The 23,367-nt window shown below is 48.4% G+C and overlaps 4 protein-coding genes across 6 annotated transcripts; 3 read left to right on the top strand and 1 right to left on the bottom strand.

Moving 5' to 3' along the window:
* Positions 1–6,531: 6,531 nt before the first annotated feature.
* LOC117642623 (protein yellow) lies at positions 6,532–9,950 on the top strand. The gene is made up of 6 exons (XM_034380971.1): positions 6,532–6,683; positions 7,718–7,992; positions 8,400–8,707; positions 8,784–9,062; positions 9,163–9,309; positions 9,395–9,950. The coding sequence occupies exons 2-6, from the start codon at positions 7,719–7,721 to the stop codon at positions 9,665–9,667; spliced, it is 1,281 nt and encodes a 426-aa protein (XP_034236862.1). The 5' UTR covers positions 6,532–6,683; position 7,718; the 3' UTR covers positions 9,668–9,950.
* A 456-nt stretch (positions 9,951–10,406) lies between these two features.
* On the top strand, positions 10,407–16,373 carry LOC117643077. 2 transcript variants are annotated; one of them, XM_034381732.1, is made up of 7 exons: positions 10,407–10,717; positions 11,272–11,455; positions 11,526–11,716; positions 11,814–12,023; positions 12,101–12,385; positions 12,469–12,766; positions 12,846–16,373. In XM_034381732.1, the coding sequence occupies exons 1-7, from the start codon at positions 10,564–10,566 to the stop codon at positions 15,010–15,012; spliced, it is 3,489 nt and encodes a 1,162-aa protein (XP_034237623.1). In that variant the 5' UTR covers positions 10,407–10,563; the 3' UTR covers positions 15,013–16,373. The 2 variants fall into 2 exon arrangements, with proteins under 2 accessions (XP_034237623.1, XP_034237624.1); XM_034381733.1 differs by lacking the exon at positions 10,407–10,717 and adding an exon at positions 10,853–11,100.
* Positions 16,374–16,440: 67 nt separating this feature from the next.
* Positions 16,441–18,025, bottom strand: LOC117643081. Of its 2 annotated transcripts, none has more exons than XM_034381737.1 (5): positions 17,735–18,025; positions 17,530–17,662; positions 17,160–17,440; positions 16,879–17,078; positions 16,441–16,791 (listed from the first exon to the last, which is right to left on the bottom strand). In XM_034381737.1, exons 1-5 carry the CDS (start codon positions 17,870–17,872, stop codon positions 16,470–16,472), a joined length of 1,074 nt encoding a protein of 357 aa, XP_034237628.1. In that variant the 5' UTR covers positions 17,873–18,025; the 3' UTR covers positions 16,441–16,469. The 2 variants fall into 2 exon arrangements, with proteins under 2 accessions (XP_034237628.1, XP_034237629.1); XM_034381738.1 differs by having other exon boundaries at positions 17,530–17,659.
* An 88-nt stretch (positions 18,026–18,113) lies between these two features.
* On the top strand, positions 18,114–22,039 carry LOC117643079 (polynucleotide 5'-hydroxyl-kinase NOL9). The gene is made up of 9 exons (XM_034381734.1): positions 18,114–19,635; positions 19,729–19,924; positions 20,028–20,267; positions 20,359–20,572; positions 20,663–20,805; positions 20,881–21,151; positions 21,224–21,325; positions 21,406–21,599; positions 21,678–22,039. Exons 1-9 carry the CDS (start codon positions 18,238–18,240, stop codon positions 21,899–21,901), a joined length of 2,982 nt encoding a protein of 993 aa, XP_034237625.1. The 5' UTR covers positions 18,114–18,237; the 3' UTR covers positions 21,902–22,039.
* Positions 22,040–23,367: the final 1,328 nt, after the last annotated feature.

Below are 23,367 nucleotides of genomic sequence, written 5' to 3'. Positions count from 1 at the left end.
AAAACTGCTAGTTTGTCGATTCCAGAAGTGCCAGAAATATTTTGAGTTGCCGATATTACACTGCCCTAACGAATCTTACTTCATTCGGGATGTTTTGTTTTTGGAACAAGCATATTTTGATCTCAAGAAAGAAAAGACTCAGACCGCACCTACGTTACGTTCACTAACTCACACCAGTTTACAAACCCGTTTAAAAAAGATCGTGCCGAGAATGTGTCGAAATGATGTCGAAATGATGCCGAAGTGTCCGGCATGCCCTGAATGATGCCTAAATGCGCTCGGCAAGCCCGAAATCCACCCGCCGCCGGCACGCGGCAAGCCCGAAATGAGCCCCGCTGTCGCGGGCGGCCCGGAATCGTACCGCGACCCCGACCGCTGCCCGGCCGGGTGGATTTCGGGCGTGCCCGTGCCTTTCGGCATGATTCCGGGCATGCCTGGGCATGCGCCCCGCATCGAGACCCTAATCAAAGAAGTGTCAAGTTAATGTCTTTGACCTGCGCACAAAATTGAAAAGTTAAAATAATGAAATTCTTTCTTAAGTACCAAGTCTATCAAAACCGGCGTGAAAAATTAGAAAATTCCGTGCAAACGAGATGTTTGTAGGACAATTTTGAATTCTTTGACTGAACAAATCTACAATCAAATTGAACACTTTGATACGGGTACTTGAATGAATGCAGTTGAATCCGTTGAGCTTCTGATGCTTAACAGCCTTAGCAGTAACTTTAGCTTGCATCCAAAAGAAAAGGTCTATAGGGCTCTCAATAAAATGAGCCGCGGGGCAAGGGTACTTCGTGGATTATAAGGAAGCGAAGAACCGGGTTTGCGTGTAAGAGCCAGCACCCCAATAACCGGGTTTGGGAGCCTCAGACCTGGGTTTCCAGTGGGCCTGGATCCGCGGGTTGACTAGTCCACACGCAGTGCTCCAGTACCTACGCTCACGTTCACTAAGTCTGTTGTTAGATCCAAGTGCCCAGTTCAACCCACGCACCTTGTCCAAAAGTCGAGGGGCTCTCCGCGACTAACCCAAGAGTCTCGCGGGGGTTACGTATTCGTCAAGACACAGGGCTCGCCGCGTGCTCCTCCGCCAGCAGCGTGTCTCCCCCCCCCCCTCCAGTGCCGCTCGGGGTCGAGCGAGCTCGCTGGAAGGCATCGGGAGCCTGAGGCCTCCTCCCCAGGTCTCCTCCGTGGTGCAGTTGGCAGCGTCTCGGTCCACAAAGACGGTCGTCCTGGGTTCCAATACTAACCAGTGTTTCTCCTTCAGCGTTCTGTGTACGTGTGTGTGTATGTGAGTGTGTAAATGTGAGCCTGTGTGTGTACGAGTGTGCCTGTGTGCGAGACTGAATGGGCACCGCCATCCAGGTACCTCCCCCTCCCCTGCAGCTTAATGGGAGGGACGGTTCGGCACGTTTCGGCATGCCCGGCAAGCGTCCGGCATTGCCGAAAATCGGTTTGTTTTCCAACAAAATGATCATTTTTCGGCAAGCCCGGACTCCTGGTGCGGGGCGGATTTCGGGCGTGCCGGCCGGGCATGCCCGAAATCCTGCCGTCATCCGGCACGATTTCGGGCAAGATCATTTTTAAACGGGAATGACGAATTTATTCTTGCAATCGAATGCCAAGAACGACCAGGGAACGACTTGCGAAACCTCAGTGACCGCGCTGCTGGCGTGCACGATGGGCTGTTGGACCAGCAGGCGGCGCTCACCGCAGCGCCCTGGCAGCCCTGGTCAGCCTGGTCAGCCTGGTGGGGGTCTCGACCGCCAAGCGCCCAGCGCGGCGCAGCGCTGCGCCGTGCGGTTAGGCCGCCCACCGCACAGGGCCCGGAGCCCGGAGCCCGGCCACCGCCGCGCGAAGGGTGGCCTACCCGCAGGGCGCAGCACTGCTCGCACTGGAGCGCGCTCAGAGTCGTGTCGCTTCTCGCTGCTTTCCGATGCCACCGCGCCGCGCTTGCCTTCGCCCAGAAGGGCAGGGAAAACACCAATTTCCCTTAGTGCCGGGAAACGAAACCCCCACACTGTGACGTTGTGTCGCCCTGCGCGTTCGCCGTTCACCTACGTCACAGACCGCATGCCTACCTGTGACGCGCTTGGCGCTTCACACTCGCCAGGCGCCCCGCGCCGCACGGCCCAGCACGGCCCCGGCCACTGATTCCGCCGCACAGTCGCCGTCACCGCTCTGCCCCTCTGCCCTGGCTCTGCCTCCCTCGCACGCAAGGGGCGTCCCGTGCGGTGCGAGAGAGGCAGCGCGATGGACCGCTGCTGTGGAATCAGTCCACCGGCCCTCCTATCCCGTCGCCAGTCCCAAGCCACTAAACGACTACACCGCCACACAGCGGGCGGGGCGTGGATGCGCGCGGGAATCCCCAAGCGTTCCCGCGGCAGTTACTCCGGAGTATCGAGCCAATCAAAACAAAACGGAAAACAGTCGAGAAGAGGAAACCTGAGCCGAGCCGCAAAAGCAAAGCAGCAAAAGCCCCACCATGGGTGTCATCGTCCATTCGGGAGAGAGTGCTCGTCGCCGCCACTCCAACCGGCGAAAAATTTTATTTTTGCAAATATTTGGGTGGTGTTTGCATGTCCACGCCATGTTTATGTGCGTCGACGGATCGTCTTAAACAAACGGCCAGCCCAAAATAATCGAGCTGCGAGTTCGATTAATTTAGCCGTGGGCGCTTCGAGACTTCGAGGTTCGAGATGAGCCGCGGGCTCCCCATTGGTCCGTTCCCCCGTGGCAACAATTTGAAAGTCACCTCGCTGTTTGGCGCGAGCACCTCCGCGGCGCCTCCGGTGCGTCGAGGCTGAAGCAGGCTGAAGCCCTGAAAGCCCCGCCTGACATCAGCCGGCCGAGCTCGAACCTCTCTCGCCGATGATGTAGTACAGTGTGGCCCCGGGTCAGACACAGGTCATTTACTATCTATTGCCACGCAAGTTCATTCATTTCTCCTCAAACAAGTTTCGGACTTTTACTTCATGCACGATCGTCCTTCAAGAAATTGGGCTGGAAACTTTTTCAATGAGCATGGAGTATCACTGGGCTCTTTTCTTTTGAGGGTGATTGTTACGATTCGATTGGTGCCCCGGCCTCCCGGAGACACGGACACCGTGTGCGCTGTAACTTAGCGCTCTAATGCGAACGCGACAACTAACTTTGTGTTTGAAATCAACTTAGGAGTTGTTTCGTTGTCATTTTGTTTTCGGCCGCGCCCCCACCGCGAGTCTGGCGTCAGTCATAGTCGCAGTGCAGCGGGGGAAGACCGGGCCGTATCGTCATCGGCCACCCTCGTCGTCGCAGTCCGCGAACCATCGCGGTGACAAGAACGGCGAGTGTGCGTCACGCGCAGTGTCTCTATGTCTCTCTCGCACCCCTTCGAAACGCCCATAATGGTTGCGAGAGAAACAGGGACGGAGCGATGAAAGCACGGTTGGGACTCGGCCTGTCGGCGTCGAGAGCCCGAAACATCAGTCAGACACTGGCCCGGCCGCGTGGATTTTCCCTCGCGTGATGCCAGGGTATGCCCTGCCCTGCCCTGCCGCTGCTGAAAGTCTAGCCTTGAATCTTGGCCTGTGACTCGGGCTCCGCTCGTTTTTTTTTACTTCAAATATTTTTTTCTTGCTAGGATTGGCCTGGCTAGGCGGATTGAATTTGAACAGTACTCACACGAACGTGAGCCGGGCTGCCGGACTGGACGGGACGGCGCTGGCGCGGTGCGCACTGTACGGCCGTGTTCGAACTAAGTGACCGCATAAGCGAGCCGACTGCAAAGTAATTTGGGTTCGTTCAACTTTCGGCCTCGTCCTGAGTCCCGCCCAGCCCCGCCGGGACAGGCTGCGGTGATCCGTGCGCAGGCCGGCCGGCCGATCGGACCAAATTCGCGCCATGATTCGAACCGATTCCAGTGTCGCTAATCCCGGGTACGCCACTCGCCGCCTGAGCGGCCCGAGCGGCCCGAACGAGCGCCGGGCCCTGGAGTGCCCTGGAGCACCTGGAGGCTGCGATTCTAATGGCCGGCCGACAACAACGCGCCTCCACGCACGCGCGCGCCGAGCGCAGTAAGGGCTCTTCTGCAAACTGGTCGAGGTTCTTCAAATCAAATAGGAATTCATAGCGGGGAGGCGGGGGCTGCTTGCTGTGCGAAAAAGGAACGTGGTTCACGAGTCATCCGGAGCGAGACAAATAAGCCTGCCGATACCCCACGCGCTTACGCCTGCAAGGTTGGCGTTCCCTCGTTGCACGGAGTAGCGACGCGGGTCGCTTCAGGCCATCGAGTTGTTTCTGAACAGTTTGGTTTCGTCGCTCTGTCTCTCCCGCGGTCGTGCGGCCTTCCATAGTGGTGCGACAGACGTAGAGCGACTAAACCCGGTTCGAAATCAGTCTTTATGCAGACACTGGACCTGTCAGCCGGAGTAACCTCACACACGGCGCAGGCCCTGGCGCTACTCTGCAAGGGATGCTGCTGTCCTGCTTCTGAGCCGCGTCCAGTGTGTTTGTCTTTTTCTTCCCGGTGTCGCACGATGATAAATCTTGGAAACGAGGCCCGGGCGGCGAGGCCGAGGCAGGCGGTATGATTTTTGAGCAATATTGTCTCCATCCTCGCATCCTTGCGGTGAGCTCAGCCAATGCAACTTGTCGCCCCGCCGTGTGATATATGGCTCCGGCTGCTGGTTCGCCTCTGTGTGAGTGTGTGTGTGCGTGCGTGCGTGTGCATCCTTCTGCCCGCGTTCCCCGCGTTGTCCACCAGTGTGTGTTCTACCCGTTCCACTTCAACAACGGGGACACCCCGTCTGACATTCCCCTCCTTTTCACGCAGAATCAACACGAATCCGATTCCAGCGTGGCCCAACCCCAGCGCTGCTGCTGTTGTTTTTGTTATTGTTGTTTTATAAATCCTGTCGATTTGAATTGGGAGGCGGGCCGGTGCAGGACAGGGGCAAGCAGAGCTTGAAGCAGGGTGCCGGGCCTGGCCGGGCTCAGCCTCTCCTTGCACGAAGGAGCCAATAATCCACGGTGCGTTTGTCTTGGGCTGACTTTGGGCTGGATAAGGACTTGTGTCAAGGTCAATGTGCGATCCCCGTCCCGCCCGTCCGTGCCCGTCCGCCACTAGTACTCGGCTCGAGGCCAGCTTACCTGTAAACACGGCACTCGCACACAGACGCACACACACACAAGGGGGCTTTGGCACGGATGGCAGTACGCGCCCTGGAAATAATATTCCTGTATTCTGTGCACTGTTCAAAATAACAGGCGTGTCGCTAGTTTTTGCCTCTTTATGTTGTCTGCCCGTAATTGAATGCAGATTGTCACGTCCGACAGGCAGGCTGCTTCCGAGTGGCGGTGCGGCGGTCTTCTCGCTGCTCCGTCTCTCTCGCACTCATGGGGCGCTGCGGAGGGGTGCGAGAGAGAGGCTGCGCTCCGCAGAGCAATTGGCGGTGCGAGAGTGGCACTTTCTTTCTTCGAGCCTTCGGGCGCGCGGAGCGCGGTCCTGTCCTGTCGCCGCACTGTCAGTCAGTCAAGGTGCGAGCGGATAGCGGATGACACAACGACCCTTCAGGAAAACAAAAACACAAAAACAAGAACAAATAGAGGAAGAAAAAGCAATGCCACGGGTCGCACAACAGTCAGAACGCGAGAGCGAATCGAGAGCGGGGGGCAGCGCGGCCGAACGCGGGGAATAAATATCGCGAGCACTTGTAGCTTTTATTTATGAGGGTCACTTTGACTTGATTGAGGATCTCCGAAGTGAACCGAAGTCCCATTAGCTCGTCGGCGAGGCGCGGAGGCGCGGAGCGGCAGGCGTGACCATGCACGGATACGCAGCCTGTCTCCAGGCTCCAGTCAGGCTCCAGCGAGCGAGGCTCCAGAGAAGCTCCAGCGGGGCTCCAGCGAGGCTCGCAGCGTGATAAATCGCCAGTGCCGGCCGGCACCGCACGCGGGTTTATTCCAGAGCCACGCCCCCGATGGGTGCGTGGCGGCCGAAGCGGGCGGAAGGGTCACGCGCGGCACTGTAGGATGCCAGGCTGTGAATCGTTCCAGCTCGGGTAATAGCAGAACACGAGGCAGGGTCCGCGCCAGTGTATAGTACAGGTGTTGCCAAAACAGTGGACGAAAACAAGCCTTCGTCTCCGGTCGGAGGGCTAGCGGGCAAGGAGGCTCCAACCCGCCCCACACCGGTGATGCAGGGATGCAGTGTTCATTGGGGGCGCCTCGAGGGGCCTCACTTCCCAGTGTGGCTTCCTACCTTTGTTTAAAGAGCACACCAACGACCCGACACCGGCAAGCCGGCACGGAACGCACCTGCCTCAACGTGTCTCTGACCTATGTGTTTTCGACAGTCTTATTTTTTTCTCAAGCCCAAACACCTGTTAATTTTTGTTTCATTTTTATTTTGGATTTTTTTCATCTTTCCTGGCGTGCTTGCCTTTGCCACACAACGGCCCTGCCCCTTCCAGGTGAGGACGCGAGAGGGGGGCTGGGTAGGCAGACGACACGGCGGGGCGGGGCGGGGCGGGGAGGCCGGCCGGCGCGGGCCGAGCGAGGCGTTATCTTGGACGGCGTTGGCGGCCAGGGTCCAGTCGCCGGCCAGCAAGCGACGGGAGCACACGTCCAAGCACACGTCCAAGCCCGCCAGAACGACAACAACGCCGGCTGGACTCGACCGTAGCGGCTCGCACACACACAGACAGGTGAGTGGCTTTGTTTACGTCCAGGGCCCAACCATTGGCCCACGGCCGGCCGCGTCCTGCCCGCGGCCAACATGGAGGAGGTCCTTGACCCCCTCCCTGGTCCCCTGGACCTGGTGGACCGCTAGTGGGCCGTCACCGACGGCGTCGTCACACCGAGTCTCAGAAACCAGAAAGCACCCGACGGTGTTGTTCTACGGCAGCGCCACAGATGTTGGAAAGTATGGGGTTGCGGGCGCACTCTCGACTCTCGCTGCCCGTCGCTGTCGTGGTGCATCCCCACATGACGTCACCGCGTGGCCGCACGGCGGCCCCACGGCGATGTCACTCTGACAGGTTGGCGGGGCGACGGGGTCGACCGCCGTGGCGGGGCGGGGCGGGGGCTCGGTCAAACTGGTTTGCGTTTTATGCCGTAATCTTATGGTAATGCCCACGAGCGGCTGGAAGCGCTGCAGCTGAGCTTGACTCGGGCCTCGGAGAGCTTGTTCTTGCTGCTGCCTGCTATTTCCATTTCCCGAAGGGCCGTAGGTCCGAAGGGCCGAAGGCGCTCCAGCCGATGCTGGCCCTTGCAGTGGCTGATCGCATTGTCGTTAGCCGGCCGCTCCATCGCACCGCCGCGCACGGCCCGGGCAGGATGGTTCGGGACTTCCCTCGAGTGGCTCGCCGGGCCGGGCTTAGTGAACGACCAGGGCAGCGGTCCGCCTTTTTGGGCCTCTTGGCCTCGGCGGGGATACGCATCCTTAGGGTGGTGGCAAAGCGCACCTGCTGCACGCGCTGCTGCAGCACCACGCACAGCCGAGGTGTGTCACCGTGGTCCGCGTTTCCAGACATCCCACCAGGGTCACCTTGTCGGCGCGCGTGTGTGTGTGTGTGTGCGTGCGCGTGTGTGTGCAGTCATAACCCATAAGTCACGCTGGGTCCGCAGTCCGCACGCCGGGTTGCCTAAGAAGTCTGGTGGCTGTCCAGAAACTACGTCACACCTTGGCGGCGCTAACAGGCGGGACAAAGAAGCCACTGACGACGGCGATGTGTTGCAGGATGTCGCGGTTCGCGGTGCTCGCGGTGGTGCTGGTGGCGCTGCAGGGCGCGCTGGCCGCCAACGAGCGCATGAAGGAGGCGCTGGCCTGGAAGGAGCTGGACTTCAAGTACCCGTCGGCCGCGGCCAGGGAGGCGGCCATCAAGGCGGGCGAGTTCATCCCGGAGAACAACAACCCCCTCGGCATGGAGGTGTGGAACGACAAGGTGTTCGTGACGGTGCCGCGCTGGAAGAACGGCGTGCCGTCCTCCGTCAACTACGTCAAGTACACCGAGGGTAAGCTGAGTCCGCGTACGGCGGCAACGCGCTGGTCGCGCTGGCCATGCAGTATGGCTGCGCTGCCCCGCTGCCCTTGGCCTTGAGTACGGAACCAGGACAGACGTGGTGCTTCGCTTCACGGTCCGGCGCCCTGGCCGGCCCAGGGCTGGGCACGCTGGGCACGCTGGGCACGCTGGGCACGCTGGGCACGCTGGGCACGCTGGGCACGCTGGACAGGCACTGGAACCACGTCCGACCGAGTTGCGTGTCTCTGCGTGCTCCGAATGCGCGGATGCTGGCCAGCCAGCCAGGAAGCGCGCGAGTCCACTCGCTTCAAATCGCGCGCCCTTGGCCGCATGGCGCCTCACGGCCCCACGGCCCAGCAGGGCTTAACGCTTCAACTGACCCACACGTGGCTGTTGCAGGTGGCGACAAGGCGCCCGCCCTGGTGCCCTACCCCGACCTGGCCACCAACACGCTCATCACCCCGGACGAGAAGAAGGCCCTGAAGGAGGGCGAGCTGCCTCACAAGATCGTGTCCGTGTTCAGGGTGCGCGTTGACGCCTGCGACCGCCTCTGGGTCATGGACTCCGGCCTGGCTGACCTGAAGGGCGACACCCAGGTCCTGGGCCCCGCCAAGCTGCTCGTGTACGACCTCAAGACCGACAAGCTGATCCGGCAGTACGCCTTCAAGGCGGAGGACCTCAAGGAGGACTCTTTCTTCGCCAACGTGGTGAGTGGACTTTACGAAAAACCATAATCAGTGAAAGCCCTTTGCCGATGTTGTTAACCTGTGGATCGTTGCCCAGGTGGTGGACACTACAGCCCAGACTTGTGACAACGCCTATGCCTACGTCCCGGACCTGGGCGGCTACGGCCTGGTGGTGTACTCGTGGAAGGACAACGCGTCGTACCGCATCAAGCACAACTACTTCTACTTCGACCCTCTGTCCGGCAACTACAACGTGGCCGGCATCAACTTCCAGTGGACGGACGGCGTGTTCGGCCTCGCCCTGTCACCCATCAGCAAGGAGGACGGCTACCGCACGTTGTACTTCCACCCCTTGTCCAGCACCCACGAGTTCAAGGTGTGAAAACGAGCAGTGTAGCGGTGCAGAATGGGTTGCCTATCCACCGGGCTCGCTGCGACCAGGTGGACCAGGTCTGACCAAATGCCTCTCTGTCTAGGTGTCGACACGCGTGCTGCAGAACAAGACTATCGCCGAGCTGCCCGAAACGTACTACGCCTTCAAGGACCTGGGCTCTCGTGGCCCCAACACCCAGTCCTCTGCCTCCTACCTGGACGAGAGCACCGGTGTCCTCTTCTACACCCAGGTGGGTCCCTCAGGCCTTCTTTGACGTCTCGCTTGTTGCTCACTTGTAGCCGCCTTGTCACCGACCCCTCCCGCGTTGCTTGCAGGTGAACCGTGACGGCCTCGGCTGCTGGAACACCCTCTCCAAGGCGGAGGAGTTCAACCCCGACACGAACGCGCTCGTGGCCTCAGACAACGTGACCATGATCTTCCCCAATGACCTGAAGGTCGACCCGAAGGGCAATGTCTGGATGCTGAGCAACCGAATGCCCATCTTCCACTACAAGAGTCTCAACCACAAGGAAGTCAACTTCCGCATTTTCAAGGCCAACACCAAGGAGCTCATCAAGGGCACGGTGTGTGATGTTGCCAAGGCGTGAGGCGGGGAACTGCTAGCAGCTGCTGTGATTGGACTGGACGAAAATCAAACAGTGATGTCTTCAAAGCTTTAAAAAAAAGAAAATCGTTTTAGACTACGTGGGCCGTCTCTTTGGACGTTGTTTTCTGTGCCTATCGATATACTTTTTAATGAATAGACTTAGTTTATTAGTGTGTAAGTTCGTATTGTTACAGTACGCTTCGAAGGTTGTGAAACATTTAATTTTTGTACTGCATAAAAAAAATGAAATCAAAATATACTTCCATCAATTCATCCACCTCAAGGCCAAGGCATGTTTATTTCTCACCCAACATTCCACGTCGTCGACATAGCTTTCTGTAACGCTGAGCCAGTCATTTTATGACCGGCGTAAAGTAAAGGATAGGCTGCACTAGAAACGGTCGTATGGCAATGCCGGCGATGGGAGAACGCCCGCGCCTAGAGTCCGACGTGGGCACCGGCGCCGTGCGGATAGGCAACCCATTCGACACGACCACACGCGTCGCATCACCAACACAATTTCGGCGGCGGGTTTCGAACCACCGTTCGACACAAGCCGAGCCTGCCTTGACCGGTCCACCGGTGACAGTGTCTACAAGGACACGGCTTTCATGAGGATGATTTGGTCATTTGCGTGGTGTCCGCGTCTGGCACCTCCGGCAGCAGGTTGTCGTCCTCCCTCTTCTCCTCCTCCAGCCTCCAGCGGCGCGCCGGCGAGGGCGAGGGCCAGCGAGCCCCTGGGCTGGAGGCTGGCCGCTGTAGTTCCCGCATCTGACGCATCGGCCCGTCGGCGCCCCTGGCGATGGGCAGTCCTCTCAAGCCTCCAGCTCCCAGCTCCTCCAGCTCCAGCTCCAGCAAGCAGCACATCTCCAGGAGGAGGCTCATCATCATCATAACATGGCGGTGATGAAGTCCAACACCAGCTCAGTTTACTTCACGAACGCCTCCCATTCCAAAAATGGAATCAAGAGGGAAAGGCTTTCTTTCTCCAATCTCGACGCTGGACTCATCGTGTTCTCCATGACCACCATTATCGCGCACCTTGTTACAGGTAGGCCCTTGCCCTCGCCCTTCGCGTCTCAAGGACAGGTGAACCGATGACAACCCACAGGAAAAACTCGTTTTCCTACAGGTTTTGTCGTCATTTTCAATTGAAAAACTGTCTCTGGTACTATAAAGGATTCCATCAAAGGGAGAAAAACAGTTGTTTTTAAACAAGAGACACTATTGATCAGAAATGTAAACACAAGAGTCATAATAACCACTTGTTGATAGTGGTTTTACCCTATGGTCTTTATTCCTCTGGATAGGAGCTAAATTTCTTGAAGAAATTTATTTCAGAGTTACGGTACTACCTTTCATAAGAGATTTGTATTTTAAAGGGATGTTTAATTCACCAAATGTGATTCTGTTTCTTTGTTTACTAGCTATAAGGTTAGCTCTTCTCCTATTCTCAACCTTCTCCATGACATTTTTTGTTTTAATAATGCTTTCTTTGTTCTCAGGGTTTTATTTTTTTGTTGACTTTTGCCCACTTTACCAATTAAGTTTTTAAGCTATCTTTCCAAACTTACCTTAAATATTGTCCTGTTTCTTTTGTTGCAGACACCATTCTTGTTATTACTTATTACCTTGCGGGTCACAGTTTCTGGGCATTTAGTACAATTGCTTTAGCTGTTATACCTGCCTCGATAATACAGGCATTCAGTATACGCTGGCATGTTCTTGATGATGCCGCATCAATTCCCAAATGGCTGAGCCATTGTTGCCTTCTTGGCATACTTTTTAGGTATGACTTGGACTTCTACTTTAAGTTTTCTCAAAGTAACTTTAAATAAAAAATTATTTTCCTTTCACAGGCATGTAGATGCGCTCCAAACAGGATTAGAAGCTAGACGAAGTGGAGATGTGGCTGATTTCCAATCACTATTTCACCAACAGAGCGATATTAGTATGCTGCAACTATTTGAGTCTTTCATGAAATCTGCCCCTCAACTTGTCTTGCAAGTGTATATCATGGTACAAATTCGTGATTGGGGGCCATGGACAGGTAACACATTTTTGCTTGTTCATATCAGGATTTTTCTTAATTTAATATTGGTGTACTCTAAATGATCACAGGGTAATTTGCATCTTGTAATTTTCAGGTCTGTCTGCCGGTGCATCATTGATATCACTTGCATGGGCAATGGCAGCCTATACACATGCAATGCGACAAGCACGTCCAGACAAGCAAAAGGCTTCTATACCTGGACTTGCTTTGCAAGCAGTATGGCGAACTGGACTCCTTGCTGCCCGCATCACTGCCCTGGTTCTTTTTGCAATATGCTGCCAAGCTTGGCTGTTTTTATTGCTAGGTAATTGTTTGGTAATCCTCTTTTACTTGAGCTTGGACCACTTCCAAATTAACTCTGTGTTGTGATTCACTCTTCAGGTCTTCACTGGCTTGGAATGACTGTCTGGGTGGTGCTCCAGAAAACTGACTTGTGCTCAACACCCTGGGAGGAGTGTGCATACAATGGTGTTGTTGGTGTAGTATACTGTTTCTGCTTCTTTAATCTCCGAGAGGGACGGGCAAGGGGTCGGATGTTAGCCTTCTATGTTGTTACTGTCACACAAAATCTTGCCTGCCTCTACCTGTTCTTGGCTCTGGCTCAACATACACACCCAGTCCTTGCTACTGTGGCTGCAGGAACAGTTGTTGGTGGGACCATGATCGGTAAGGATACCATCTTCTCATATTATACTGCTTGATTTCTAAAAATAATAGAATTGTTAAATTGATTTAACTTTTACTTTCAGGCTTGAGCGCAATGCTTACATACTATCGATTTTTCCATCCATCAGGCCCTATCACTTTATTTGGGCCTGCAGTTGTACCTTCTGGTTCTCATGCACAGCCCAAGCTCAATGTTGAAGGGAGCGAGGTGCAGACGGTTGTTACCATCCAGTCGCAAGCAATCGTCGAGAGATCAACAAATTTACAGGTCCCTGTGGTATACTCCCAAACTTCACATATGCCTAGTGACGTTGAAAAATCAAATTCTCTTCGATCTCTCAAGCATTTGTGGAGTGTTGATAGGGATGGATCCCTTTCAAGGTACTCTTTCTTTATGTCATTCATATTTTCACTGTTGTTAAATTCGTGAATCTACATTGAGGTGTTAATTATGTTACAGCCGGTCAGATGAAGCTCCTGCTCTGGGGGGATCACCTCAGCCAGATGATGGATGCACTGATAGGAGAATGTTACTCTCTTCACGAGCATCAACGCGTCGTCCAGTCTCCACCGACAGTATCCAAATACCATCAACTATTCAAGCAGAGCAGTCTAAACAATCAACCTTCACTGTTCTATCAGGCCCCAATGGTGGTTTGTCCCAGTTGAGTATTGGCCAATCCATTGGATCAAATTTAACATCTCGATCAACTCTAAACTCACAACCTCCGCAGTCTCCCACCACCAACCATGAAGGCTGGTCTTCCAATTCAAATCAGTCAGTTCATTCGAGCAATGCGTCACATTCCTCAGCAGTGGGCCTTTCCAATCAGTCTGCTCCTCAGTCAGTAAGGTCTGCTCATGCTGAAGAAACCAGTCTCCAGGCAACTGTAGTTGACATTGATGATTCTAAATTATCATGGAACTGTACAAGCATGATGGAAGATACACAGCAAAGTGAAATAATTGAAATTATTTCCTCGAAAGCAGAAATTATCAGTACCACTGGTTTGAATAAGAGACGTGGAATTTGTTCTTCAGTAGAGCTTGGTCTGGATAAATTAGAACAAGACGAAAAAGATACTCAGTCGACACAACCAGATAGCACGCCTCCAAAGCATGAGAAAATTGATGATAGTTTTGCTCGATTGTGTCATAAACTGGTTGCCAATGCTGAAGTGAAACAGCTTGGTTCCATTGAGTTGGTCAAGAAAGAAATGGAAAGAAGATTAACCAACTTCCCAGGAAAAGAAGAAAAACGTGAATCAGACTACATTGATTCCAAACAATCTGGTATATCAAGTGATGGGACTCCAAGTGAAGTTTTGTCTGCTCATGATTATGAAAATATTTGTGCGGTTAATATAGCAAGGGAAGCATGGGGGCTGAGGTCATGGGGTGGCTACTCTGATATAGAAACATGGCTGCATGATGATAGTGTTGTGAGAGACCGGCGAAGAGATACCCTTGTCAGCATGTGCACTACAACTACTGCTTCCTCAGAGAAATCTACGACAAGTGAATCTCCTCCACCTGTTCGTCAACATTGGGAGAATTGTGATACAAGTGCTCCACCTTTGCCCTGTCGCAGACCACGACCGTCATATAATAGAATGGATGATTATTTAGATACCTTAGCTTATGACCTTGCTGAGATTGAGCAGAGGGAGGTTGGCTCAAATGTTGTAGTCAATTCTCAAGACAATGTGTTTGTAGCCCAGCCATATGTTGTAGACCAGCATGGAGTCTTGTATCCATTACCAGCATCATTGGATACTATTTTGGAGGAGTTAGAAGAGTCGAATGTAAGTGCGGGCACAGTGACTGCTGCAGACATTGGTTCGACTGCACCAGGTTGGGCTAGCTCTTTGGTTGCTACAATAGATGAAATCAGAATGGGTACCTGCAATCCCTTGGATGATACTGCGACTGTTTCTGAATCGGACTTTGAAGTTGGCAGTTACAGATCATTGCAACTGGACGCAACTATGACGACAACTGCACCATGTCAGGAAAGTCCCAAAGGAACGCACAGAGGTTCGCAACGTTTCTCAAACAGTTTACCATCTCTACTGCAGGCTCCTAGATCATGGTCGCATCTAACACCAGAAGAGGTTCTTTTCTTATCTGAGCTGAAACCTCAGCCAGAGAGTGAAGGGAACACTGAACCAAAGTGTTCACCTTTAAGATTCAATACTGAAACACAAGGCAGCCAAAGAAAACATGGAAAGAGGCCTCGTAGAAAGTTTTCCATTTTAAGAGAAAAGTTCGAGCCTAAATGGGAAAGAGTTAATGTTGAAAGAGTCCATAATGTTCAGAATAAATTGGAACAGAGTAGTAATAACATTGATAGAAGCTTTGTTGCGAAAAGAAGTGATTTTGTAAACAAAAGAAAATTTATTGGTTTGAGAAATCAAAATTACAGTAATGATGCTATTCAGATTAAAAGTGAGTCTCCTTCTACAGTGAGTCCCTTGAAAGAAGCTGATCTTAAAAATACTGTCTGGCCAAGTACAGGGAAGACATTGTCCCTCAAAAGTGATACATTACTGCAACAAGTTCTAGCTCAACCAAAGTTTGTGCCTCACAACAAAAAGTTAGTTCTTGACAGTAATGCCTCAGCATGACTAATATAGCTAAATGTAAATTTATATAAGATTCTCTGGCTGTAGTGCATGATAAATACTTTCAAAAACTTAGAGATGTCTATCATTGTTAAGACAAGGCTTCCAGAAAATTATAAGCAGGTTCTGCTCTTGCTCATATGTTACCAAAGCCCTTTATCTAAATTACTCAAGAGTTCACTTTGCCCATTGAAGGTTCTGTTTTTAAGTGAAGCCATCATATCTATGCTTATAGGTAAAACTTAAATGACAATGGCTTGAGAAATCTATTTGGTTCCATCTTATTTTTGGTGCCCTCTATATTTGTAAATGTATATTTTATTATCAATCATTTAGAATAAGGATGATAACTGTACATACTGAAAAGCATTTTTAAACTTTGGTATGTTGCAAATTTGAATTGGTATTTATTATTCAGTGAACACATTAACTGTACACATCTAGATCATTGTTGCTGTAAATGAGTATTTTTCAATTTACTTGTGTTTTCATTGTTGAAGTTAACTTATTTTTAGACCAAGTATATTGATGTTTTAAATGTTTTGATATTTTTTATTAAAAAGATCGTTGACCCCACTTCATTTCATGGACATGGAGTAAAGACTTGCATTTGTCATTTATCTTCTGCCATGTTACCAGAATAAGTTGTGTTGTCATTCAAATTTACTGTGACTGCTTATCTTTGAAAGCACAAATTATATTTTTGTAAGTAGCTCTGTATTTTATAATTTATTTTTATCTTGTAAAAGGTACGCATCTCATTTGTATGCCATTACTGCTGCCATATACACAGTTGTCAAAGTAATGTTGTATTTTGATGGTTTTTTTTTCTTAATTATTAACTGATGTTGCCATGATTGCTCATTCAAAGGTCTGTGCATATTTTTTATGAACTACATTTATTTTTTAAATGCTGAACTGTGTCCTTCAGTTGATTAATACCATAGTGTGCATGGTATATTGTTAGTATTTGTTAAAGATCTCATTTTGCATTTTGCCCTTGAGAATGCCCTTATGATTGACATGTTTTGATGTTTAGTTGGCAAATATGAATGGTCTGTGATACAAAAATTAATAACTAACGCAGATTGACTATCTGCACCTTCTTGTTTCTATTCCTTTTTGATAGAAGAGTGCCAAATGTTCAACGAGTGTGATGGATTTGTTAAACTATTTTGCTCAAGTATCCCATTTTCTCTATCTAAATTATTCAAAATATTGGATTCTCTTTTGAGACCAGCTCAGCACTAGATATGCTATCTTAGTATTCCAGATAGTTATTGGTCACATGGGTTCTATCAATTTGACACTCTCACATATGTTTGTTAGTTTGTAATAAAGATAGCTCTGCATGTTTTTGTGAAGTTCTAGAATAACTTGTATTTCTTTCCTTTTTTTTTTCATTTATACTGAGAAGTGCAATAAAGCAAATGGTTTTATAGAAGCATGTTTTTAATTCACTAAGAACCTAGAGACTTGAGAGCATCACTTAAAGCCTTCTTATTGAAAGACTTATTTTCTTGAACAATAGTTGCTAGCTCCCCATGTACTCTAGTTGAGCTACAACATTTGAGGGCTGGAATCACTTTTAGCAAAAGACTGGCAAACAACTCACTTGTTGACAGAGCTCTTGATGATGCTGTGAGAATAGGAAGCAAGCCAATTAGGAGAGATGACTCAGCTTTGCCCTCCAATGAGCTTGGCCGTGCTTTGGATAGAATACAATTTAATACAGAAATTCTCCACTCTTCTATAGGGGCACTACACTGTTGCACAAAATACCTGCCACACACATGACAAAGCCAATTCAGAACGTACATTTCAAACATGAAAGTTGAGGGAAACAACCAAAAGGAAGGATTTACACACCTCATTAACGAATAGCAGTCTGTTTCGGAGAGTGGTTGAATTAAAGCAGAGAGTAATTCCAGAAGGGAAGGACTAGTCACTTCGTGGGCAAGGAGAGGCATTAGTAAGTGAGACACACATTCTGATGGGAAATGATCACTCATCTTTATCAAGCCAGCTTTCACTTCCTCTGAAAGGTTCTCGAGGCTATTACCAGTAAGCTGCAACACGGTTAAAAGATTGTTCAAAACATCATAAGTTAATTACAAAATAGTGTCTTTCTTCGTATTGCAAACACAAACCATTGGAAGGAAAAGAATTTCAAAAACCAATGCTACATTAATACAGGGTCCTTCTGCAGTTTCTTCACAAAGCAGTGAACAAAAGTTGTAAGCCTTTTGGTTCGTTAATTGAGATTCTAATTCCATAAGGAGTGCAGTCATTCCATTAGCTGGTAAGGAGCATAAACAGTCTTTGAGGTCGTCGGGAATACTGTCACACTGCATATCAAGAATGTCTGCTAGCTCAAGAGCAACAGAGTTAATTTGCTGAAGTTGAGAATCCGTCAATGCCACATCTGCAGCTGCAATACAATATGTAAAAGCATGGCAAATTGTTACAAGGAATGACAAACAAAGGTATCAATTTGGATGAACCTTAAAGTAAGTGCACCTTTAGAGTTGATTTCTTCCTCTACGTGTACTGTCGGTGAGTCTTTAGGCAATGTATTGGCTTCCGCTCTATGAACCGGGTCCAAAATTTCAAGACAATCTGGATGTGGCAAGTCATTACTAGGTGGCGACTGCTACAGAAATAGATTAATATCAGACAGCAACGTACTAACGGACTACGAAAGTTCAATAACGTTATTTCATACCTCTGAGCGCCAAAAGTTCATCCAGAGATCAGAAGTAAGGTCACTTTTAGCTGATTTTTGACACTCCTGAACAAACAGTTTCCATTCCTGTTCTAAATCAGGGTGACATTCCCAAGCACCCCAGTCGCACGACGCCATATCAACCGTAAAATATTCAGGAAAATTACAAGATCATTTCATCAGGCAGTAAGCGAAAATAGGTGGATGCACCAAAAGTTTTTGATTTGAGAACTTGTTTGTTTTCGTTTTCAGTTTCGAACGAAACCGGCGACCCCTTTCCTGCCGATAAGCGAGAACAAGGTGTGAATAGTGACAATTACATTGACATTCGCATTGCGTTTGCGAAGGGAATCAACAAGCGCCAAGCGCCGCCGCGCCGCCAAGCGCCGAAACAGAGTCGAGTAACCTCTCACAACGTGGTGTTGCCGTCGCCGCAACAGGAGGTGAAGAGAATCCACTCGTGGGCCGCATGAAGCCGTGGTATCTGAGTTTGTTATTCGAGGATGGCTCCCATCAACACGAAGAAGGAAACCTTACGTCTAGCTCATGCCAAACATGCCATCAAGAGGATGAAAGAAAGGCGGCGAGACGGAAAGAAAGGTGGCCAAGTCAACCCAACTGTCAAGGCATTGGTGTCCGATTCGAACGGGCTTCCTCATGATTCAATGGTGACTTTGGTCGCCAAACCCTCTGCGGGGCGCGCGAAGAAACGGCGGGCCAAGCCAGTGCAGAATGTCATGGCAAAAAGTGAATTTCCAAGTGATGTAAATGGAAGTCTAAATGGACTTGTTCACAATGGCCAGCGACCTGTCAAAAAGTCTAAGAAGTCCTCTATCTCACCCAAAACCGAGAAGTCGCCTCATGTACATGTTACAGCCTCCTTGTTTACCGCAAGCCCTCCGCAAGGGCAAGGACTCGCCCTCAAAAACCCGAGACCTGCCAAAAAATCAAACAAGCCCTCTATCTTGCCAAATAACGAGGAGTCACCTGGTGTATTTGAATCACCCACCTTGTTTAATGCAAGCCCTGCACAAGGATCTCCGCATGATGTAGTTGGGATGTCAATAGCTGATGCTGACATAGATTATTCCCCATACATTAAGCCCTCTGCTGTAAGAAAAGTGTATGTCAACCGAAAGAAATCAGGCTCAGTAAGCGAGGTTTCAAACTCTCCATATCTCGCTGGTCCATTTTCAACCACCAAGCCCCCTGTCTTGCACCAAGATCTTACAGATTTTGTTGCCCAAGGTGAAGAGAGGCTACCCGTTCCAAATGAGACCAGAAAGGATCTGAAGAAGTCTTCATCTAAGACTAGCAACTTAGACCGAGATTTTATCTTTCAGAAGACCAAGAAACCAGCCCTTCCCTCTAGAAAGGAAAAACCTAAGAAGTCTTTAAAAATTTCTAGTAGTTCAGTCAATATCAAGAAATTGTCTGCTCCAATGTCAATTAGGAAAACTTCTGCTAGAGTCAAAATACCAAGTTTTGTTGTCACTGCTGATGATTCTTATAGCAAAAGTGAGCTTAAGACTACTCAATTTTATAAAAATAGCAAAAATAGAAAAGCAAAGTCAGGATTTAGTGTGACAACTGTCTCTGAAAATAAAGTCCCTGTGATCAACAAAAGTAGTGATGATAACGAGCCAGTTGTAGAAGTACTGGTTTCTCCTGATGAATCTGAAGATGTAGAAGAACAGGTTGAATTCTCCATGATCAATGAAAGTAGTGATGATAACGAGCCACAAGTAGATGAAATGGTTTCTCCCGATGAATCTGAAGATGTAGAAGAACGGGTACCACGTCAACAACTCAATGATAATTCATCGGCTGAATTTCATTTTATTGATGGCCAAGTAATTCTTCACCTGAAACACCCATCAGTGTTCACGTTTTGTGGTCAGGTAAGTACTTCTTTTATTTAGTTTTTGTTATGTGATGGTTCAAAATACTATTCCTCAATTAATTTGTTTTCTTTTACAAATCTCTGTTTACAGGTCCAAGTCAAGGTTCTTAAAGGCGCTGTTGAAGTTTTGGGTTACTTGCTTACTCCCTCAAGTGGATATCAGACAGTCTTTTCCCCTCATGGAAGTGGTTTGTTGGCACTGCAAACTATCCCAACAATAGAAGACCATTCTGATAATAGAATGGATCATGATGTTATTCATACAGTTGACACGCTTCTTAAAGAAGGTAGAATTATTCATTTATTAATTTATCTGTAATGTGCTGTTTTCATATGGATGGTGATTGCAAGTGTTTCTTGAGTGAGGTTTATGCCTCTTTTTATTTTCAGGAAAACCAGATGATGCCTTTCTTCTCATGGAAGAGTCAGAAAACATCCTTCCATTCTTTGTTTCCCAGTTTGTAGATTTCAATCTGTTCCCTCGTATTGAAGACATGGAATGTGAAGATAAATTGTTCAGCCTGGCTAGTCGAAAGCTTCAGTGTGTGTGTGACCCACCCCAGGATTATAACATAATTAAAAAAGGGGAATTATGGGATGATATTGGTCGAGATATTGTAGAAAATCCAGGTTGGTTAACTTTTAAATCCTTAGAGACCCGGCATTTGAAATTCTGCTTGCCACACCTTTATTATTTTGTTCTTTGTTTGTTAATTTACAGGTTGTACAGTGCTTTGTGGTGGTAAAGGTGTAGGAAAATCTACCTTTCTTCGATACTTAATTAACCGTTTATTATCTAATGGAAGTGATAAAGTTTTAGTCATAGACTTTGATCCAGGCCAGGCAGAGTTTACTGTTCCTGGTTGTGTTTCATTAGTTGCTGTTAAGAATCCTGTCCTTGGTCCTAACTTCACTCATCTCCAGAATCCGCTCAAGTAAACAGCTTTTGTATAATTCAACTTAAAACTCTGCTGAAGCATCATGATTAGGTCTTTAATTCACTTTCTACTACTCATAATTTCCAGGTGTATCTATATTGGTGAAATAAATGTAACCAATGCTGTTTCTCGTTACATGGATGCTTGTTTGAATATCATAAGCTATTGGCAATCTGATGAAGAACTGAAGAAGATGCCATGTGTTGTCAATACAATGGGTTTCACCAAAGGTTTGTTTCATTTAATATTGGACACCTCTCAAGATTAATACCTGTGATAATTTTATGGATTTTATCTGTTTGTAGGAATCGGAAATACAATTATGGTGCAGCTTCTGTCTGCTTTGCACCCATCTAGGGTTGTTCAAATAATGGGCAAATTTGATGATTTTAACTATCCTGAAGTAATGTCTGTGGAGTATGTTAAAAAGAGTTGCTTGAGCTCTCCCTTCACCATCAATTTGGACAGCACCGTGCATTCTCAGCGCCATCGTTTATTCAGTAGAGGCACCTTGAAATTTGAAACACATGTCATCAGTTCAGCAACCGATTTTGGCGAGGGTATTCACAATGTCAAGTAAGTACTATGGAAGATGACTCTGACTATGATCTGTTTTCTGTTGTCTCACCTCGAAGGTTTTTTTGACAGAGGTTTTGATCCTCGACGACGACGTGAGGCTGTGATACTTTCATACCTTTCAGCTATGGTATCTGCCCCCAATTTCTCCATTCTGGATGTGGCACCTTATTGGTAATTTTTCTCTTACTTCTCTGTGCTTGGTTGGTTTAAATGCCCTGTTCACTTCTTTTAAATATTGTGTTTCATTTCAGCTGTCCTTTAGATAAGCTGTATCTCAATATTTGCCATGAGGCAGTTCCTCCCGCAGTGGCTTTGTCAGCATTTAATGCAAATTTGGTAGCACTTTGCTGTGTTAATCCTGCGGAGCAGGATGTTGTACAACTGCCTGAATCTGGTTTTCCTTCCATAATCTCCAAACTCACAACAGCTGACTGCTTAGGTTTTGGTAGGTCGGATAATGATAGATTTTTTTCATTTTTCAAATGAACCTTTTTAATTTAAACTGTGATGTTTCCGAACATAGGAATAGTCCGAGGAATTGATATGGATACTCGTCTGATGTATCTTTTGACTCCAGTACCAAGCGATGTGCTGGCATCTGTCAATTGTCTGGTGTTGGGTGCCATCAACTTGCCTTCCTCACTCTACTTCTCACCACCACGTGAGCCAGGGGCGGTTCCCTATGTTATTCAAAAAGTGAAGAAGCGTCTTTCTGGTGGCTTCTCCCAATGCCTAAGTTTTAACTAAGTGAGATTCTGGATTTTCATTTTTCTTTGTTAAAATAATAATATTCCAAATAAGTCTGTAATTTGTTTGAGCTTGTAAATCTTGTGAAGTGTCTGTTAGATGATTCAGATGTTCAAATAAAAGGAGTTTAATTTTTGATGTAGAATCTTTATTTATTTCACTTGAACAGACATGACACTATCACCAAAGCAGTTTGCAGAGCTAAGCATGCCTCTATTTCCTTTTTTTTGTAAGCATTACAATAGCTTCATGCATTATCTTTCAATTTTGATGGTTGGAATGATCTACCCCTACATAAAACTACCCCAAGATCAAGCATATTAAAATCAGCAGGAATGGATTTCAATTGAGTAACTTTTTGCCAGTTAAGTACCTAAAATCCTGCTACTTAACTTTTCAATCAATATGGAAGAAACGGAACTAACAAAATATATCAGGATGCATAAGGATATGGCAGACTGTATGCATTCCTTCGTTAGAATGATGTGTTTGTGATCCAGTTTTTGGATGCTCATTTAATGTAATCCCACGGAATTTCTCCAGTTATTGAAGCCAATGTGGTTCCTTTCAGGACTTATAGCTCTTGCCTGATATTTTGTTATTTCCAATTTCTTATTCTTTACCAACTTACCTTGATACTGTTGCCATCTGGACACCAGCTTGCTGCTGAGAGATTGTTTATGCCAGCTACTTCTTGAGAGAGGCTGGAGGAAGACCTGTTTTTAGACATGTTCCTGGTTCGTGTGTATAGGAGAAACTCCCGTTTAGGGGACCAATTGGACAGCTCTCTCTGGCTTGCAGAAAATGGTTGATGTATTGTAGCTGATTGAAGAATTGATAATAAGGAATTTGTCATAATCTAATGAGTTGAGTTCATAAATTCCAGCAGTCTCTCTTTAAAATCTGAATATTTTTTTGCGGAAAGTTTCATTTTGATCGTACTTTACTTATGAGTCAATGATTTATTATGGGTTAATGTTTGAAAGGGACTCCCGAAATAGTCATATAATATATTATAAAGTAACTGCGAAAATGACCAAGGCCTCCCCCTGCCTGTATTTCTTTCGGTAATTCCTGCACAATGGACCTTCCCCCTTAATGGATGAAGAATGTAATAGTTCGTGTTCACCAGTGTCTCCACATTTGAGACCAGAATAGTTGTCTGGTGCTATTCATGGCCGACACAATTAAACTGACCCAAGCAATGCCCATTGTGTGTTTTATACAAATAAACTGTGAATTCCCAGAAAAGAGTGGGCAAATGGAGCAACGTTTCTCTTATTTCTTGGAAGACAGCAGCTGAGTAACTTCATTTACTTTGTGGGGATGAAGAAATTGGCATGGAATGGGTCCAGAGATGTAGATTGAAGCTGGATTGTGAGATAGAATTTGAGGACATATATTGAAAAGTGTTTAAAAGAATGTGGGTTGAAGATGTAAAATGGAATCTAACAAGGGAAAGGGCG

This window comes from Thrips palmi, unplaced genomic scaffold, assembly GCF_012932325.1.
Source record: "Thrips palmi isolate BJ-2018 unplaced genomic scaffold, TpBJ-2018v1 HiC_scaffold_16, whole genome shotgun sequence".
NCBI lineage: Eukaryota > Metazoa > Arthropoda > Insecta > Thysanoptera > Thripidae > Thrips > Thrips palmi.
The sequence above is the reverse complement of the archived record's forward strand: the minus strand, read 5'-3'. Positions and strand labels throughout refer to the sequence as shown.